The sequence below is a fragment of the Pholcus phalangioides genome, unplaced genomic scaffold, assembly GCF_987345545.1.
Source record: "Pholcus phalangioides strain wild (caught in Gottingen) unplaced genomic scaffold, Ppha-v1.0 ptg000001l_1, whole genome shotgun sequence".
NCBI classification, from domain to species: domain Eukaryota; kingdom Metazoa; phylum Arthropoda; class Arachnida; order Araneae; family Pholcidae; genus Pholcus; species Pholcus phalangioides.
Genome location: NW_028301594.1, coordinates 21,245,867 through 21,267,934, shown reverse-complemented (window position 1 = coordinate 21,267,934; position 22,068 = coordinate 21,245,867). Strand labels below are relative to the sequence as shown.

Here is a 22,068-nt window from a genome sequence, read left to right as displayed (position 1 = left end):
TACTTTGACGCATAATTAATGATACAGGAAGAATTTCGTCATATGACAGAGAAAATTAAAAAAATTAATTAACACATGATTTTAAATTCAAGATGACACATAGAATACTTTCTTGAAATATCTAAATATTTTCCAATCAGAATCATTATCCAAATTCAACGTTAACAAATATCAACGGCACGTGTGTAAGTTTCCATTAAAAAAAAAAGAAATTATTAATGAATTACTTAAAGTAATGATTCCACAAAATAGATCAGCATGTATGTCTCATCCTCCAGAAAAATTCTGATGACGTTGCAAAAAGTTTCAAACACGAAAAGCGGTAATTTTGTGTGTTTCCCTCTGCAAAAATAAACAAACAAACAAAAAAATATTCTCTCCACGTCACCTTCGAGATCGGAAACGAAAGTTCGAAAAATGGCCATCTCCTGCTTCTCTATCCTGGAACAAATTTAAATTTTTACAAACTCTTAATTTTTCCAACGAAGATGCCTCAAAATCGGTTCACTGTTGACACCAAGGGGAGCAAAAATTCCAGGGGATTAATTTAGAATAATCGGTCAAAGTCTACGACATCAGGATCGTGTGGAAAATCAAAAATTTCGAAAACACATACCGTGTGTACAAAAAAATTAAGGTGAAAGGGCAAGTCTAAAATCCGGACAAAATAACGCCCTGAACAAAACTTTCTTCCTACGGGGCGACTTATTTGTGACCAAAAAATATTTTTCTTTTCCATGAAACTTGTATTAAGTTTGCTTATTCTTTTCATTGGTATAATGCGCAACAACAAACAAAAAAGATTTCTAGTTTTGGTACATTTTTCTGAAATAAATTACTCTGTCTACAAGAGGTTAAACCTTGTTATAGTGCAGGGGCATCAAACTTAATTTGACCCTGGGACATTTGCTTTAAAATCATATCTCAAGTGGGCCACCAATAATTAAAAATTAATAATTAAAATCTATTAATAAAACGTATTAATTAAAAATTTGTTATTTAGCAATTAAAAATTACAAAAATTAAAAATTTGTTTGCTTTGAATTAATGAGAAGTGAAGATGAGGTGTAAATAACCCATGAAATTATATAAGTAAATATATAAGCCATTTCTGTCTCCCCCTTCTCAGCATCGAAGGCGGAGCCAACTGATCTAATGTATATGTGTATCCATTAGACACCAGAGCTTCTACTCATCTGATGGATAGTCATTAATACTGAATAATGTTATTTTGTCATACCGTATGACAGGGGTTCTCAAACATTTTCCAACTGTGGTGCTCCTTTCACCCTAACAAATACTCATCTGCAAGCTTCCTCAGATCCCCAGAGCTTGTTTAACAAAGAATCTCTTTGTAGAACCTCTGTTAGGACCTTCAAAAAACGTTTGACAAAGGTTGGAGGTGCAACATGGCGCTGCGACGTACAGTTTGAGAGAACTACTGTTGTATGATAATAATGCAACACTCACAAAGATTTTTAACAGGTGGCTGATTCGAAGATATAGTTTGGAAAGACAGAAAATTAATCTGCCCTTGCAGGAGAATAGAATCCACATCTGCTACCTTACTGGGTGAGCACCCTAGACTACAAAGACAAAGAATAGCTTGATCTTTCCTTGGAGCTCTTGTGCACTGAACGGAGACATAGATGGACATACACAATACTCCTCACACATAGATGGACAGTCATATAGATAGCAGAGAGTGACATCATCCTTGGAGGAAGCACTTACGCTTTCAGAAAAGGACTTCATAATTTCCAAATCTGTTGGATACTGACAAAATGCATAGATAGCAGTCACGATAGCTGTTTCATCTGTAAAATACTGTTTCAGAATATTCAAATGGCGGCTGGGATTTTCCAGATATTTGTATGGAATATCCATAGTAGATACGTCCCACAGAATGATTCGCCTGGATGGACCTAAAAAAGAATAATTGCATCAATTATTTATTGCTTCAACAAGTAATGCACATATCCAGTTTATATAATCATCTAAAGCTTGCCATTCATATTATATACCGTGACATACCAAACCTACTTGATAGCAGTAGGGGTGGGAGCATCAAGTCAAAATCTGGCATAAATAATCAAAAACAGGACATAGCATTCAGCAGCCTAGAAATCCTTAAATCATTTGCTTGATACCAATAATCGGCAGTTACATATACAGGGTATTGATTGAATTGGTGACAAAATCAGAGGGGGGTGACATTCAGGGTTGTCAAATTTGCTCCCCGGGTAGATGCAGCCCATTCCCCCCCCCCCCCCCCCCCCCCGGTTTTTTTTTTGTTGAGGAAAATTGGTTTGGGGAATATTGTTTGTTTTCGACGAAAATGTGTTGCTTTCAGGTTAAAATTTTAGTTTGAGGTTAGTTTATGTATTCCAAAAATTGCAGCATAGTACAGCGTTTAGAATATATATGTATATTTTGAAATATTTTTAAATGATTTTTTTAGGAACAAAAATGTGATAAATAATTTTTTGGAATCAAAAACACACTTTTTATAATTCTTCTACCTTTTTATGTAAACATTTAGGTATTAGATTCACATATTAAAATATGTTACAAGAAACTGCAAACAAAAAATTGTAACCATGGAGCTTAATTTAACAAATATACCTGATATGTAATAAGCATATCCACAGAAATTATTGCTTATTTATAATACACAATAATTTTCCACACACACAAACCTTGTATAAATAAATTGAAGCCTCTGTGAAGAAGTAAACCAATGTATGTAAACTGAATTTTCATTAACAAAATATTTAAATGTTTGCATTCCTTTTTTTTATGTTTTATACAGGTACATCAGACTTTCACAACTGAAATATCATGAGACAAAAATAACATTGAATTGACAAAATAACTTGAATTGAAGATTGGTAACGAACATCTTCAAGTGAAAAAGAACAAACAGCATAGTTTTTCTTTGAAACTAAGACCTAACCAGAAAATATAAGCCTGACCCCAAAAATTAGCCTGTTAAAATCATCAACCAGATGAAGGTATTCTGTAGGTCTGTTGCTATACATGACGGATTGTCTTGCTTAAAGTGATACTAATAAACAATAATGTTATTGACATTTGTATTTAATCATAATAAGTTATTCTGTAGTTTTAAGTTCCAAAAAATGGCTAATTTGGACAAGTGGAAAATACCTCCAGAGTAATGAATCCTCAGAATAACTATTATATCCTTTTCTTAACCAGATCATTTTTTAATTATTACTGCTATTTTAAAAACATTTCTAAATTTAATTTAATGAAACTGGTATTCTTTAACAGCGAGGAATTCAAGAAAAAGAGAAACACATGACTTTAGCTCCTATAAGTTTGGGTTTGATTAAAAAAAAAAAATTATGGTTCTGGTTACATAGCTAAAGGTTTTATTTTTGATGGATCAGGACAATTTTGGATACATTTTCTGCTGGGTTTGAAAAATTTTGAGGAAAAAAATTCAGGCACCATTTCTGAAAATTCTCAGAATTTTCATTATCCGAATTCATTTATTCTACATTTCATTTATTCATTAATTTCACAATCAATCTTCTTGCTACAGTTCTGTATACAACTCAAGGTTCAGATATAATTACGCAGAAGGGGCTGTGTTTGTGTATGAACAATTATTCCCTTATAGTGTGGTCAATTTTATTAATCAAATACCAAATACACAGTTTAACATGCACCAAAAATGTATATTTGGACATAATGATGAACATTAGGGTGGGTTGAAAAAAAAAAAATCATTTTCAAATCGTTATAGTGCGGAAAAGTTGCCTCCTTTAATAAAAACAAAAATGAAGCAAAAAAATTTTAAAATCTATTGACATCTGGTCGCGCATCGTAGCTGCTGTGGTGGTCAAGTGGTCATAGTGACCGACTCTCATCGCGAGGACCCAGGTTCGAACCCCACCGGTGGCCGGCCGAAGTTGGTTTTCTGCGGTTCCCAACTTCAAGGCGTAAATGCGAGCCGATCTCCCTGTTAAAAAGTCTCACCACAGAGAGCAACAGACCTACAACATTACAAATATTCAATCATTACACCTCACTCATAATTTTGAAGCATAGATGGCAGCACTGAAATACCAGACACAACACTAGCTACACACTCAGACTGTTAAGTGCACTCACTTTGTTCCAGACTCTGCCACAAAGCTGAGCTGGAAGAGATCTCGGCAACGAGATAAGTCCGGTGGCAGAGCCCCTGGCATTCATTCAGATCGCACATTGTACTTGAAGTTTATGGAAACTGACAAAATTGAAAACATTTCTCTTAATATTTTAAATTTTACTTAAAACTGAATGATCGACACACAAAAGTTTATGCTTATTTTATGGGGTTCAATAAAGTAAAATAAATTAAAACATTATTTTGATGTTTATTGGTCGTGCAATATGTTCGAAAAACTGGAATTGGTCCAATTTTGTAAGTTTCATTGTGCAGCTCTTTGCATGCTTTGTCAGAACAAAATGACCCAGAATTTTAGCCTCTCATTATGCAAGTCTGGGTTCAAATTCCGGCTCGGGCATGGATGTGTGTTTACTAAAATTAACAAATTCCCTGGATGGATCGTGCTGATCCCTTGTGAATATGAGGATCACGCTATTACTAAAGAAACAAAAAACTTTAATAACGAAATAAAACAGCTCTACCAATTTTCTGTTGCAGTTTAGAAATGTAGTTTTTTGCCATCGTTATTCTTTTCTTCATCACTTCTGGTATTTGAACTAAAACATAAAATACAAAGAATCAGAGATTCCCACATTTTTCATCCTTATTTGTCAAACTATAAACTCTTGTCTTGTGATATAAAACATATTACAACAACAAATCTCCAGAACATGAAATACAATATTTATTGTTTTGTCCATGGAGGGGTGACCACATCAAAAGGGGTTCCTGATGAAACTGTAAAATACAGTACTAACAATATTTGAAATGGTTCTTTGCTTGCAAATGAATGAAATTCTGATAATATAAGATGCATTTAAATCATAAAAGCACATAATTATTGCACAGATACGCAATGAAAATTACAAAACAAATATTGTGTAAAGTTCATATACTGAATTTACATCTTTTGGAAAAACTGATCAACCAATGTTTGGTTAGTTTTGCTGAGTATTTCAACCCCTTCTAACATTTGCTGCATAAGGCCCTCAGGCCAGATGTTGACCATCCCTGGTCTATATCATTGGCAGAATATTCCTTGATAATTTTTGCAAATTTTTTACTCCATTCTTCACAAAATTTACCACACAAATTTTTAAATATAATTTTGTAATGCACACAAAAATGATCTAACCAATTATTGGAAGCCTTAAACTTGATGAGTCACAATTCTTCTGCAGCTTCTCAAGCTTTTTCTTGTAGAAACAAACCAATCATACACAACTGCATCTATGGCAAGTTCTTCTATCTTCTCTTGCTTTCTGTTTTTCAGCCATTTTTCTTTCCAATATTCCTTTCTCCTCCAAAATTAAGCATATTTGTGTTCTCCCAACATTGTTTAATTTGCAAGAACATGAACTCCCATTTACATTATTCACTGTATTCAATGACCTCATTTTTTTCTCTTTGGAATCTTAGTGATAGAAAAAGCAAGGATTTACCAGTAAAAGCCACATTAAACAGCATGAACAAGCACAACCAGCAAACTGGCATCAGAGTTGCTAAGCATTAACCGTTTAAAGGCTGAACTATGAACAAAATCATTCATTGTTCTGAAATTTGAGGTCCTTTTCCATGCCTATGCATAGATCAACTTTGAAATTTGAAGAAAAAAATTTTTTCCTTTGTTTTTCACGACGTTCCATATATGGAACATTGGCACTTGGGGAGAGGTGAAAGCGGAAACTGGTATCGCCTATATTCTCGTGATTTTTTAATTCTGGAGTACAGTTATCTCACGAAATTTTCTATTTTGGACTACAATTTCAAATTCGCAACACATACCAATTTTTTAGCATAAAAATGTGAGTGAAGAAAATTCAAATTTTTTTATAATGTCCGTGATAAAATAAGGAAAACATCTTTGATGGACCCGTTTGTCACATTGGTAGCATTTGTATGTAGTGTTTTTTGGGAAACTGCACACCGTCCTTGCGTCGCAGACACAATATAATGGCCATCAGATGGCCTGACATCTTTTTTCAGGTGACAATGTGGACCTGGATGATTAATTAACCTTTCCTTCTTTCGTAGAAGGTTCATTGTCACTCCTCTTCGGAATTCCAAATGCAAAATAAGATCTGCTTCTCGCAACTCTGAATGAATTATCCCAACGTACTATAATGGTTATATGGCAAATATTTTCAAAGGAAATCCAGAGCTGAGATTTTTGATCGGATTCTCTAGAATTTTTTTTTATCAAATGCATTGTTTTTTTGTTTTTTTTCGGATTGCTTAAAACTTCCTTTTCTTGAAACCTTCACATGAGTGTTGCACTTTTTTCTGCCCTACATTTTTTTAAAAACTCGTTACGGGAATTTCTAATACCTCATCCTCGATGTTGCAAAATATATATCTAGCATTCCACATACATCAGTTGGAACTGTTGTCACTAAATCATATTCAACACACAACAATAACATCTGTGATGTTCCCATTTTCATTAGCAAGTAATTGACATACATATGCGAGTTATAAATATCTTACTAATTATGTGTATATATATATATATATATATACATATATACAGGGTGATTATAAAAAAAACTATCCCGACATATGGGCCCCTAACTATCATACCATTCACAGAAACTGAATGAAATTTTGGCATAAGGTATTTTGAGGTATGCGCTCAAGAATGATATGTAAAACAACAGTGGGTCATTCCATTTCAAATCACCCGGCAAAATGCCAAAATGACACCCATAGTCTCAGATTTCAATGATTTTTTTTCTATTTGTTGCATTTACCATCCTTATTAACTGTGTGAAATATTATTGGCATGTCTCTAAAACTTTTTGAGAAAAAAAATGTTGAAATTTAACAAAAACTGATGCAGATGACTTTTCCGAGGCTCAATTTTTAAGCGGCATTGTTTGAGAAAATAAATCATAACTTTTTCAATTTTCAATATAGTCAAGTAAAATTTTCACTAAAGTGTTCACAAAAACATACAGAATATGAATAAAAATAATTCATACACTTACATTTGAAATTTACATGCAAAAAAATTATGTAAACTTTGTTTTTGTGGAATTTTTCGTTAGAAAAAATACAATTTTTCAAACGTATTTTTAGACCAGAGGCACAGCAGTTACCAAAACAACTTTTATTTTAAATTTCTCCTAAATATATGAAGTAAAATACTGGGGAAAAAAAATAATGGTTTTTTGACCGTTAATATGTTTATTCTGGCTCGCAACACAAAATTCATCAAAATAAAACTGGATCGTTCCGATTTCAAATCATTCAACTAGATACTGAAATGCAACCCATCATCCCGAATTCCAATTATTATTTTTTATTTATTGCTTCTACCATGCTTGTTGACCATGCAAAGTTTCATGTACATATCTCAAAAAATTTTTGAGAAAAAAAATGTTTTCTAACCTCACGAATGACATCTCTTAGCTAACCCATTCAAGCAATATTATTTGTGAAAATATATAACTTTGCAGATTTTCAATATATTCAAATGAAATTTCCACTAAAATGCTCACAAAAAAATGTAGATTATGACTAGGGAAAAAAATTTAAACCTTTGCATTAAAAAATTAGATTGCAAAAAAATTGATGAAATTTAATTTTTGATTCTTTTTACAATAAAAACACAATGGCTCACCTTTGCTTTTTCATTTACAAAAGCACTCCTGCTTTTCGCACAGCATATTCAGTGACATTGAACTCTTCAGATTTTTTTTCCTTGTTCCCCTTTCCTAAAGCAGGGGCCAGAGTTAAAATTTGCAGTTTTCCTCTTGTTGTGATGGTTAAATTGAGTCTTATTTCTAATTAACTTTATCAAAATAATCATATTTGCTTTCTGTTTAATATCTTCATTAAGTGTGCTTTGAGATTCATTTTCTGGTAATTCTTCAAAAACTTTACAAACATTTGGTTTGAAAGTGTTACAAGCAGATTCAACTTTTCTTTTGGCATTGTTTGACTTGCACTGTGGAGCTACCCTATGAAGTTTAATTGGTGACTCTTCTATGTTCTGTAGACATGAATTTATTTCTTCAAGTGCTTCTTGTTTAATAATTGACATTTTTCCAAGTTACTTCTCTACATTACTATCACTGTTCATCTCTTCACAGTATTCAGTTTCTTCACCTAACTTGTTGTTTATATTCACTGTCCCTACAGGCATGCCATATTTTTTGCCCTGGAATTGATTTTGTACAACCATTTATTTCATTTATACATGAAAAATACAAGTTTACTATCCTTAAACCTTTTGTTATTTTTTTTCTTCTGACATTTTAAAGGATTAAAGCATGCTTTCGGATGTATTTCATACTTTGAGAAAAAAGCTCTATGATGCTTAAACATACAGTAGATAAATGTTCAGAACTTGCTCCACTCCTCAATATTGATGTCCGATGGGTCCAATGATGTAATGGGTAACAGATTTTACATTTTTATGACAGTCAGATCCAGTTTTTTTTCCAACACTATAAATTTCAAGTGTCTTTTCTGACATTTTACTTTGAATTCCAAAATGATATAAAGTATTTAGCTCAAATGGAAATTGTGTTATCATAAGAAAAATTTGCTAACCCTGAGTTGGCTACTCTATGGAGCACATTCTGTCTTCAGCAAGATCATAATTGAGACTTGCATCATTTTATGGGGAGCAGTTTAGTTCTAACACTTTTGTTTTAGTTTCCTCAATGAAGCAGCAGCAGTGACTTTATCATCACCTGCTGGGATGATAAAGTCTTATAATTAAATAAAACACCAGCTGCCCTCTGAAGGACAAAGACCAGTGTGCCATAGTTTATATCTTCACAGAAGCTATTATTATTTTTTACAATAATCATCACAACAAGAAACATTACATCTTATATATCACCACCAGGCAATATATACATTAGGTTTTCAATTCTACTCTCTTCCATCTGCCTCAGCTACAACAATTAGGTTGTAGCTGATAATTTCATTCTTTGTGATTTAATGCCTCATATTCTGGCTTTTTATCAGCAATTTTAAATTATTTCTTGGGAAAAATATATAGAGGCTTGTGTTAAATATTATAATGTAGATTTTTTTCACACAAGTATAACCATTTCATATTTATCATATACATTAAATATATGTTTATTAAAATATATGCTGTAAAAATCAAAGTAATTAAAAAAAAATTAACACTGTTGTGGTAAAATAACTTTATAATTAAGCATGTTAAAAAACTTCAAAAATTAATCTATATATATATGATTAATATTATCTGGATTTATCAAATACAAAATAATTCTTTATGCAAAAATATATCAGATTGCAAAAGTTTGTCTTTGTTGCATCATAAGAAATATTTATGGATCAATTAAAAGTGAAATTAATTATTTGGAATTTGAACACTTCTAAGAATCTGAACATGAAGGTTAAATTTGAAAAATTATTTTGTTCACCTAAAACCTTTTTTTTTTCACCAACTCCCATTTGACACATTACATTAACATTTCTAATTATTTCATAAATTCATTTAATCCTAGAATTTTAAAATTTATTAATTCTTTTGAATTATTGCATTAACTACTCTAAACTTAATTTAGTGAATACTGTAATAAATGTATAAGCGTACATGAAAAATAAAATATAAATTTCGCTTTACTAAGCATAAATCATTATATTAAGTCAAAATGTACAAATATAATTAATGTAGTCATATAAGTACAATTGTGTTTTGTTACTCAAGTATATTAACTGTCAAAATAATGTTTACTTTTCTACAGTCTTCTTAATATATTAATAGGATTAAATTTTAAAAAAATTGAAAATTCCTGCTGTGCATCCAAAAAAAAGTGTTTAAAAAATTGTGTTAAAAATAAAAAAATAATAATAAAAAAATTAAATTTAAATGACTTTTTTCCTCTAAGGTTTAAATTTTCTTCCCTAGTCATAATCTACATTTTTTTTGTGAGCATTTTAGTGGAAATTTCATTTGAATATATTGAAAATCTGCAAAGTTATATATTTTCACAAATAATATTGCTTGAATGGGTTAGCCTAAGAGACGTCATTCATGAGGTTAGAAAACATTTTTTTTCTCAAAAATTTTTTGAGATATGTACATGAAACTTTGCATGGTCAACAAGCATGGTAGAAGCAATAAATAAAAAATAATAATTGGAATTCGGGATGATAGGTTGCATTTCAGTATCTAGTTGAATGATTTGAAATCGGAACGATCCAGTCTTATTTTGATGAATTTTGTGTTGCGAGCCAGAATAAACATATTAACGGTCAAAAAACCATTATTTTTTTTCCCCAGTATTTTACTTCATATATTTAGGAGAAATTTAAAATAAAAGTTGTTTTGGTAACTGCTGTGCCTCTGGTCTAAAAATACGTTTGAAAAATTGTATTTTTTCTAACGAAAAATTCCACAAAAACAAAGTTTACATAATTTTTTTGCATGTAAATTTCAAATGTAAGTGTATGAATTATTTTTATTCATATTCTGTATGTTTTTGTGAACACTTTAGTGAAAATTTCACTTGACTATATTGAAAATTGAAAAAGTTATGATTTATTTTCTCAAACAATGCCGCTTAAAAATTGAGCCTCGGAAAAGTCATCTGCATCAGTTTTTGTTAAATTTCAACATTTCTTTTCTCAAAAAGTTTTAGAGACATGCAAATAATATTTCACGCAGTTAATAAGGATGGTAAATGCAACAAATACAAAAAAAATCATTGAAATCTGAGACTATGGGTGTCATGGCTGGGTGATTTGACATGGAATGACCCCAGTGTCACTCTAACAGTTACGGTTACAGTGAGAAAATTTCGAAAATATCAAATGTCCATACTGAAAAACACTAAATAGCGTTGGAATGGCACCTGTAGCATGAAAATCCCCAGAGCTAGGCAAGGAAAAAGTAAAAAGGACTTTGCCGTGCACCAGAGCATTAATGTTCGTTTCATTCGTCACACCGTTTCTTCGGCTGAGATCCCAGCCTGATTAGTGCTCCACAAAACGAGAACAAACCAAGAAATGCAAATTTTGGGTTCTACGTAAGACACAGTCATGACTGACGTCATCACGCTAGGTGAAAGAAAAGGCACTGCGAAATGTGAGCCACGTATGTTGCTTTCTGCCATTCCGAACAAGATGGCACTTTCAGGGAAAGAACGTGGGAAAATCGTAAAGATTTATTACCTGAATGGACAAAATGCCGCAGAGACATTGCGTGTTTACTGCAGAAACCATGGATTACGGCGAGGCCCGCGCACTGTCAAAGCTGTACGGGACTTGATTCATAAATTTGAAGAAACTGGTTGCACATGCGATCGACCTCGGTCTGGACGACCTTCCGTTCCCGTGGAAGCTGTTGCAGAAGTTCATCAGACGATAAGCACAGTTCGTCCCGCAAGAGCACGAGGTGTTTCACATGTTCTGAATCTGCCGAATTCAACTGTCCACAAGATTCTGCGCTCTGTTCTAAACATGTTTCCGTATCGATTCCAGAGTGTCCAGATGTTGGAAGTGGGAGACTATCAATTAAGGCTGGATTTTGCGAATCAATTCCTTATCCGGTACGATGAAGATAGCAGTTGGCCTTTAAGCATTCTGTGGACAGATGAGGCGCATTTCTCATTAACTGGTAACGTGAATTTGAAAAATTGTGTGCACTGGACAGACAATAATCCACATGATGTGCTTGCACGTCCATTACGCGAGGAAAAAGTGACTGTGTGGCGTGGTATAACGAGTACGTTCATCCTCGCCCTTACTTTTGGTTACAGCCGGTTATCTGCAAACATGTACAGTAACGAGTGCTCGCTATCTGGACATGTTAACTCGTTACGCGATTCCCACATTGCAACGGCAAAATGCTCTATCTGAAGTTGTGTGGATGCAAGATGGCGCTCCTCCACATGTAGGGTCTTCAGTCAAACATTTCTTAAGTGAACAGTTTGGCGACAGAGTTATCTCCCGTCATTTCCCGTTTCCGTGGCCACCAAGGTCTCCTGATCTCACACCAATGGATTTCTAGCTGTGGGGATATCTGAAATCCAAAGTGTATCAGTTTCGTCCGCAAACTGCATCTGATTTGAAAGATGCCATCAGAACTGCGATTCAAGAGATTCCTATTGCCATGGTACATGCTGCAGTGCTATCCACCATCTGCCGCATGCAAAGTGCCATCGTGTGTGAAGGAGGTCATGTGGAAAATTTGTGAAACACAATAAAATGCTTTATTTTATGCTGCTTCTCTGTCCTTATTGGTTGTCCTCACTTTTAGCCTATCTACCGCCGGTGATTTTCATGCTACAGTTGCCGTTCGAACGCTATTTAGGGTTTTTCACAATGGAGATCGCATTCCAATACAAAAAACTTGGTGTTGCCATTTGATATTTTTGAAATTTTCTCACTGTAACCGTAACTGTTAGAGTGACACTGTTGTTTTCCATATTCTTGAGCGCATACATCAAAATACCTTATGCCAAAATTTCATTCAGTTTCTGTGAATGTTATGATAGTTTTTTTATAATCACCCTGTATATATATACATACACATAATATATATATATATATATATATATATATATATATATAAATGTTTCTAAATATCCTACAGGTTCTAATGCCAGATACCTTCCGGACATGGTTACGTACAGCTGAACATAAAAAGACTATCCACACTTACCCATCACGGTTTGATTAGTCTGCGGTTCACAAAAACATGTATTTCCAAGAATGCAAGAATAAAAAGTACTCAACCAGTATAAATAAAACGATTCACCCTCCAGAAAGCATATTCCTCTGTTATATATTACCTAGAATTCGCCCCCCATAAACATGTCGAATGATGACATCACCTTGGGGTTCGAATGGGGAAAATCAAAGCAGCGTACTGCACATTAGATATTCCTAGAATCGAGCTCTCTTGAAAGGCGAATGTTCTATAAATAGAACATGCATATTAGAACACGCGTAGCTCTTCAATGTTTAACAGTACAAAGAAACTAATTTACTTTGATCGATGTATTAAGTGATAGAAAACACACAAAATAATTTTCAATTTACTTCAAAATTGAAATTTTGGCAAATTTTAATCACAATGGGGGAAAAAATGTCAAATTTCAAAATTCTGCCAAAAAAGATTAAATCAACATGAAGTTTCTGAATTTATTTCAAAAAATACTTTGAACTTTTCTTTATTTACGATAAAAAACCGGAAATATTTGAATCAATTTTTATCTATTTTTATGCAAATAAAAACTATGTTCCATTTATGGAACATTGGCCTTTAAACGGTTAACAAGAACTAAATAAATAATAGCTAAAAAGTGAATGAAATATTAAAACTTGTGCTGCCATCTAGAGAGCATAATTTGAACCAAATATGGAGCAATAGGTGTCCGCACAGGGGTTTTAGCCCAATGGAACGAATGACGAAAATGGTATCTATGACCGTATCTGATCATGGATCATATCCGTATTCTATGCCTTAAAATTGTGATTAATTTTCAAGGAACAATTCTTACTTTCTAAATCTGCTGGGTCTGCCAAATTATTTTCTTCCATACATAACTTTGGTTTCTCTTTTAGAAAACCTATGATGGCTGCCGCTGTTGCATTCGGACTTAAAATTTTAAATGAATTGTTCTTTGCACAATATGTATTTTCACACACAGAAGCAGAACAACCTACTGTCATCTGATGGAACATTAAGTTGATGTAAATTCTTATATGTTGTCTTTTTCTAAAAATGAGAGAAAAAGATTAATGTACATCAGTTATACGAAATTTGGTAATTTTTTTTCATACGAAATAAAAATATAAACTTTGATCCACGTTTTCCCGAGAAAAAACCAAAAAATTAATCGTGTTTTAACCCTAGACAAAAAAAAACTGATAAAACTGCATGTTAATTGCCTATACCTCTAAGTCTCTGAGACGTAGAGTTGGTATTCTAGGGTTAACAGTAACCTTGTCCTTGATTGAATATAGGTTTTGATCTCCAAGAATATTTTCATTAACCTGCACCCCTTTTCAAAATAAAATAACTGCACTCACTGTCTTTTGTTATCAAACATCTTTTCATCAGCTTGTTTTTGTTTATGGTGTTTCAGGCTTTTGACACCTTGTTTGAAAAAGCGGCTGTCACAAAATTTTTCACACCAGTCTATTCAAGATGATTTTTGCTTATTGAGGGCACTATTTGCTGTCTGGAACAGCAGCACTTCAAATGAGCTAAAAATTTTCTATAAGTTTTAAAATTTTTTATACAGAATTTCGGAAAAATCAACACGATGTTTGGCGATTCAGCACTCATTATTTGGCGATCTAAAACTCGTTATTTGGTGATATTGGCAATTTAACACTCTTTATTCTGCAAAATTGGCGATTTTAACGCTCATTATTTGGCAAAGCTTCTAAATTAGCATTTGTAATTCGTGCTCTTTGCACACCTGGAATGAAATTTTTTTTCATGAAACATCAAGATTTGACACAATGATCATCAACTACAGTAATTTCTGCTGCTTCCAGTGGTAACTTTTTTTCTTTTTGAAAACGGAAACTGACTCATATTTGCGCTTTAAAGCTGAAAGACCATTACAAACCATCTTCAGTTGCACAATCACGGATATTATCAGGTTTCGCGATGGAAAGTCTGATGAGCGCCCGATAGTTTAAATAAGGTGATTGTTTAAATACAGTGGAATAAAACACATTCTTCCCGGAAGGAATCGTTTCACAGCAAGCAGGAACAAAACATTTTTGGCATGAACTCTGGGCATACTGAGGCAAAATTCACTATTTGGCAGAGAAAAATACGAAAATACACAACTGGAGCAGGATGGCGCAAAACAAAAAATTTTGGTGCAGTGCGGCACAGAGTGACCCCCTGCAATGAATTTGTATGATTTCAATCGGGAAAGTTGGATCATAATTTCATGTGGACTCCACCATATTTTCATCCTCCTATACAGTCGATCCCACTTAGAATGACTTATTTTTCCGGCCTCAACTCTATAAAAAATTCTCATCAACATATCATATTTAAAGCGTTTTCCTGCTTACTCTCATGACGGTTTTTTTGAGAAACGTTATAAGTGGGATGCACTGTAGTTAGAAATGGAACTAATCATTCCATGCTACTTGCTCCTCATTGCAGATAGTCTGCTCTTCACTGTGTTTTCTTAGAAATTTCCATTATAACATAGCTGCCAACTTTTGAAAATGAAAATTAGGGAGATTTTTGCACGGACCCATATTTTATACTAAAACCACTCCCCTAATAAATACAAAAGGGATTTTTCACACAGAAAAGTTACAGCGTAGGGAATAACATTCCTACTTAAAAATTGAAGTCAAATAAAATAGAGATTTTATACACATGGAAGTTAAAACCTCGGGAATAAAATCCCTATGCAAAAAACAAGTGAAATTGATGGCAAAAACTTCAAAATGGTGATCTAAAAAAATAAATCAGAAACGTCGTGAACAAACATTCTGCGCGAATGATCCCAAAAACATCGGAAGATGAAGGGAAAAAAACCGTCAATTTTTGAAGAACACCGACTTTTTGGGACACTTGCTTGATGTTTTTTCCCTTTCACATGGGTGATGATGTCAGTCATCATGACCGACCGATGTTTATGTCCATAACACAACTTATACAAAAAGGAAAAGTCTGCCCTTTTCTGGAACGTTTGATGAAAGGAAATTCATTGGGGAATAAGTATCTTTAAAATTAATTAAATATGTTTTTGCTTATCAGTATTCATGTTTTGTTATATCGCACATACGTAACTTCAACAAAAGAAATTTTAACCACATGCGCGGCACTATAATCTTCCATTATTATCCAGAGGACTATTGGCTGCTAAGCTATTTTCCTGAACGATAAGACAAACACCTTTCTTGTTACCATCAGAGGGTTTGTAAAACTTCCTTGAAAAAGGATTTTCCCCATTTACGATGCGTGACGTCATTTCGAAAGAAAAAAAAAAACCGAGGCAAAAGACTTCATGCCCCACAAGAAATTCCTTAGGGACTGTTTTAGAAGTGGGGATTTTTTTTTAAAATGTAATAGGGAATTTTTAGGGACAATTAGGGATTTTTTGTGATTTTTGTAGAAATTTTGGAGATTTAAGAACTTTTTGGGAGGGCGAGGAATGAAGCTAAAATTCGGGAGACTTGGCAGCTATGTTATAAGCTCATCATTACTCTGGCTCAGAAAAAAGTTTGATGCAATGGCTTGCTTTCAGGGAAGGTATCCTTACGAGTTTTCAGCACCTGAATCATGCACAATTAAGTGTGCATTGCACAGTAATAGTGTACGCATATGAAGGCTTTAATAGCTGGCTGATGTGAAGATGAATTTAGGGAAGAAAGAAAATTTAGAATTGAAATCACGTTCTCTCACTTGCCAAGTGAGCGCACTAGACTACAAAGGCAATGAATATCTCAATCTTTCCTTAGAGTGCCTTGCGGTCTAGTGTTCACCCGGCAAGTGAGAGGGCATGGGTTCTCTCTCACACACACACACACACACAATTCCCAGACTTCTCTATATAACCTTTGAACCCTCTTATGGGTCGAATTAAAAAATAAACCTTCTTAGTGAATCTTTGCATCATAAAATAAAACTACTGACCAAATTTCATATTTGTAGCTCCCACGATTTCGGCTTGGCATGATTTCTCTATGCTCCAAAGCAGAATGATTTGCGTTGTTCGGCAACAAGCCTCAGCTGACTGGAAATGTTCTGCAGTAAAAATTTGCATATACATAATAGCGTTTTCCTACACTTTTCTTAAAATTCTTCCAGATTGTTCTGCAACAACACTGGTTGTTCTGCGACGTACGTCACACATTTCGGCATATTCTGCATTGGGGTCTCTATGCAACCTTTGATCGCCTCTTTTGACCCCCTTAAAATTTCAAAAACCCCTTCTTAGTGAGTCTTTACATCATGAAATAAACTAGTAACCAAATTTCATGTTAATAGCTGCAGCAGTTTCGGCTCAGCGATGACAATGTCAAAATAACATTGAAAATTATCAAAACATTCGATTTTTTCTGAATTCTTAGTAATTATTCCCTTTTGTCATATATTTTAGAAATGGGAAAAAGTTCCAACTAAAACCACAGACAATAATTTAAAGAGCAAAGAGGGTGAAGAAAACAAAACATTTGCAAGAAAGGACTCAATACCTTATTGAAAATTATTTGATAACCAAACTATATCTCAGAAAGAAAAAGTTCTGACTGGATATCCGGTAGATATAACAAACTTGTTTACTCATACAATAAATGGGCTCTATCCAGGAAAACATGTCTCTACATGTTTTGTCACTAAGATTATTATATAGACTGAATACTCAATTTCTCTTAATGAAAACCTGTTTCTTCCACAACCACAGGTCTGCAATAGGCAAATTTCGAAAGTGCAATATTGCTGTCTGTGAGCATAGGGATATGTAGTGCCATAAAGACCCACGTCCCCAACACAAAAATATCATTGCCTGATTTTTTTGAAGCGGAGAAGATAACTTGAGCCATGAGCCTGTCGTCCAGAGTGGCACATGATTGGATTTGTTTCAAAAATGCCTCTCAGACAACATCATTAGCTTCTGTTTGTGTTGCAAACTTCTCAAGATATTTGAAACATATAAAACAATTTCGTTATGCAGGACAGTCTTAAGAGCATCATGGGGTCCCCGGACCAATTGTTTTTTCTGAGGTCCTACCTGGAAAATTTTCGAAAACCTCAATTAGTTCTTATTTTTGCAATGCCTGGGTGGGCCCATACGTTAAGATGGCACTGTCGTTATGAAAACAGTGAGTCTGGTGCCGACCAGAAGAATATTAAAACAGGAGTGGTTAAAACAAGATCTACCTCATACAAGATATATTATAGTTACTCATTTATAGCTATACTGTCTCTAATGATAAGTATAGTGTATTTAGTTTTGTGGGTTGGAAGCTCACTATCCTTTCGAGGAGCTTGCCTTTGTCAGACTAGATTTTCTAGAGATGTAAAACTCTCGAGAATAATCTTTCAAGAATATTCTCTGGTAGGACTATTATTATAAATAACTTGAGAATATTCTTATAAGTTCTTGATGAGAATATTCTACTGTTTATAATATAGTTACATATAATATCCTTGAGAATATTCTCTGGAAGGACTACTTTCATAATTTACTTGGGAATATTCTTATAGAAAATAATAAGAATTATTTTGAAATTATTAATAATAGAGAATATTCTCATCTAGGAGAATATTGTTACCGAAATCTTTCCAGAGAGTATTATCAAGAATATATGTAATAACGGTTATTATAATAAATAGGCTAATCTCGATAAATAACTTGAGAATAATTATTATTTTCGATAAGAATATATTCTCTAGTAATTTATAATAGTAGTCCTTTGACCCTTTGAGAGAATATTCTCTGCCCCGTCTCTCTTCCCATCAAGAAGATGGGAACATTGAAGTTTGTAGACCACAATATTAAAGTTCGAAAGCAAGAAAATTAAACCAACAGGACTGAATTTCAAAACTTTTAATAAAATGCGAGTGATGCAGAGTTGAATGTACGTGCATTGGAAAAGAACAACAGTTCTGTATCTTGCAATGAAAGTCATTTTATAAGAATAGCTTCCTTTACTAATCCACTTTTATTTAATTTCTTTTGTTGTGAACGTATTTCTGAAAATTAATCTAATTTTAAAATAATTTAAGGTTATAATCTAAAGATTTCTAAAATATTTATATAACCAAATTTTTAAAACCTCTCATCATGACCTGGACAATATTCTCGAACTAAAAGTTGCCCCATGGGAGTGATTATACCAAAAATTATTTTGTTGTAAATGTTTCAAGCAATGAAAACTGATTTATATTTCACAATATAAACAAAATTAGTAAAAAAATTTAAATTATTTAAAAGAAAAATGAATATTCTCACCTCGCATCCCGAAGATATTGTATGATCCACGCCACCAAGTCTTTGGAAACATCACATTGATGAGTGTGAAAATTATTCAATACAGGAATCACACCACTAGCTTCAATTTGGAGCCAGACATTGTGTTTATGGGGCAATGATTTTGCAATCATTTTTATGGCACACAGAGTATGTTGACGCAAAATGCGATCGGGATAATTTAATGATTGACACAGTGTTAATATCACACCTGAATGAAAAACCTTTAGCACCTGAGTATTGCTGCCATTTTCAGCGAAACAGCAAACCGCTCTAACAGCCTGTCGTCTCAAATATACATTGGAGCTCCCCAGGTTGTTGGTGATGACTGGAAGTAAACCAGCATCTATGACGGCTTGTATTTGGTGTCTGCTCTTCGCTCTAGTGATGAATATGAAGCTAACAGCTTCTTTTGAAATTGTCTCTTGTGCTCGAGTCAGTATGTCGGGGAGACTGCACAGAGCATGCCCATTGATATTGTCTGTGGAGGTGGGTTCATCTTTGTTGACATTGTCGAGTGCTCTCTGGGCCTCCACTCCTATGTTACCTCTCATATGGACGAGAGGAAGCAGATGATTTATTATGTGAGAGCGTCTCAGAATCCACCCAGTTTGAAAATCAGATTGGGAAAGATTCGAGATGGTACCCAATGTCTGGATCAAGATGATCTCATCAGTGTTGTGAAGGAATCTCTGTATGAAGGGAATCAATTGAGGGACGACAATCTGGCGGGGCATTTGTTCTGTGGAGCACGAGAGGAAATTGATTATCCAACTAATGGCCCGTAGAACAGACAGTGGCAAATGGGTCCTTATGTAGTACAATAAATGAGACAATATTTGCAGTTCTATCGCTTTGACCCAAAAGTTAGGTTCGTTGCCGACGATGTCACTCAGCGCAAGGAAGGCTTGCTCAGGCACGCCGCTTGATGTGGACCTCGTGAATTCCAACAGATGCGGAACGACTCCGGCGTCGATGACGGATCTCCTATGGCTGGAATCACCGGAAGCAATTATTGAGATGACGCGCATGCACTCGACCAACAGCGGTGGGTTATTGTATCTTTCGAGACAGCGAGCTAAATCCCTCACAAAGCCGCAATCGATTACACGTTTTTCAAGGGCGAGAGATTCCGGTCCAACCGTAGATAGTCGTTCCCTTATGGCCTGGATGGCCGACCGTTTGTCTTCGACGACGGTCGTGGATCGGAAGCGTTCAACGAGCGAGCCAAAAGTGTCCTCTTCGTCTTTGAGCGATGTCCCCGCTTTCTCAATGGACAAAGACATTAGGAGAATATTTCTCAATTACTTAGTAGATACTATATTTTGCTTTGGTAAAATTATAAATTGGATTTATCTACAAATAGACAAAATTATGCAGGACATTAAAATAGAATCACGCCCGGCGATACATGGCTAGTAGTGATGGGCGATCCGCTCATGAACCGTCTAGAAGAGCGGCTCTTTTCAAAGAGTGAGTGAGCCACGGTTCTTGAAAAAAGAACCGCGGCTCTTACACTTCCATCGCATACAAGAAACTACCAAGAACAAGCAGGCTTTTGAAAACGTTGTGAAAAGAACCGTGACGGCAGACGGCTCATATTGCCGACTCCTATTGGCTACAAACGAACCGTGACAAGCCGAGAGCCGCAGAAATGAAAGTGAACCGTTTCCCGTTGAAACGCTTCTTGTAATTGGTCAGAAATGACCCGTGAATCGCTTCTTTTTTCGTTTGTGTTGCCTGCTCCTATTGGCTACAAATGAACCGTGAAGAGCCGTGAGCCGCAGAAATGAAAGTGAACCGTTGCCCGTTAAAACGCCTCCTGTAATTGGTCGAAAATGAGCCGTGAATCGCTTCTTTTTTCACTTGTGTTGCCTGCTCCTATTGGCTACAAATGAACCGTGGAAATTCAAATGAGCTGTATCTTGTTAAAAGGCCTTCTGTGATTGTTAGAACTGGTTTCTTCCCATGCCCCACACCTTCCCCCTCTAAGAAGTAAGAACGCGTTGGCCACTCTTTCTCCCCCTCCCCTTTTGCTTGTTACATATATTTTTATTTTTTTACGTTTTTCTTTTTTTGCTCTTTCACCTCGGACTGGGTGCACCTGTTGGAGAGGGGACGGAATTATTTTCCTTATTATTATTGTTATTTTAATTGTTAACCAGTGCAGTCTTATGAGGCGATCCCCGGATGATCTCAGATGTAGAGGCCTCGTGAGAATGAGATAATAAAATTTGCAAAAGTTTTGCGGAATTTTTAGCCCGATAGACCCGGGCCGCAACTAGGCGAGGGGGGGGGAGTAGGTGGGTCTGGTGCCCGGGCGCTGGACTAGTGAGGGAGTCGGATGCACCCTTTTAACTGCTCCTTCTACATTACACGGGGGCGCAGAAATGCAAGCTTGACCCGGCTCTAATTGCTGCAAAAGTTCTAATTGCGTCCCTGGATTGGGGGGGGGGGGAGGGTCCCAGGATTGCTGTCAATACGGCCCTGCTGTTCACCTCGGATTTGTTACCCTTCTTGAGCTGATAGAAATCATTTTACCCAATTTTTCTTCCTTTTGATCGATATTAATTTTTTTTAGCTCTTCCACCTCGGATTTGGCGCCCCTCCTCGAAAGGATAGAAATAATTTTCTTTAAATTTCTCTTTCTTTGGTAATTTAAAATTCTTTTTCTCGCCTTCTCACCTCGGAGAGATGTGGACTTTCTCCTAGAGAGGAGTGAATCCATTTTCCCTAACTTTTCTTTGAATAATAAGATTTTCTTTATTTTGCTCTATCTCTCATCACGGATTTTTCGCCCCTCAAAAAATCATTTCCCTAATTTTTTTCGACTTTTTCACTTCGGATTTGATGCCTTTCCTAAGAACAGACAGAAATCGTTTTCCTTCATTTTTTGTGGTTCTTTAATTTTTTTTCCATTCTTCCACCTCGGTTTTG

At 34.8% G+C, this 22,068-nt stretch overlaps 1 protein-coding gene across 1 annotated transcript; it reads right to left on the bottom strand.

Annotated features, from left to right (window-relative positions):
- Window positions 1-1,581: 1,581 nt before the first annotated feature.
- LOC149090051 (uncharacterized) lies at window positions 1,582-21,139 on the bottom strand. Its single transcript, XM_089232030.1, has 4 exons — window positions 19,114-21,139; window positions 13,675-13,892; window positions 4,663-4,737; window positions 1,582-1,925 (listed from the first exon to the last, which is right to left on the bottom strand). Exons 1-4 carry the CDS (start codon window positions 20,415-20,417, stop codon window positions 1,582-1,584), a joined length of 1,941 nt encoding a protein of 646 aa, XP_089088156.1. The 5' UTR covers window positions 20,418-21,139.
- Window positions 21,140-22,068: the final 929 nt, after the last annotated feature.

What these genes read in the sequence shown, in the direction of transcription:
- LOC149090051 (XM_089232030.1), bottom strand. Translation starts at nt 20,417, where the DNA reads ATGTCTTTGTCCATTGAGAAAGCGGGGACATCGCTCAAAGACGAAGAG. An exon ending in CAATATCTTCGGGATGCGAG is followed by an intron (nt 13,893 to 19,113) that starts GTGAGAATATTC and finishes TCTCATTTTTAG; the next exon opens with AAAAAGACAACATATAAGAA. An exon ending in AGACCCAGCAGATTTAGAAA is followed by an intron (nt 4,738 to 13,674) that starts GTAAGAATTGTT and finishes TTTATGTTTTAG; the next exon opens with TTCAAATACCAGAAGTGATG.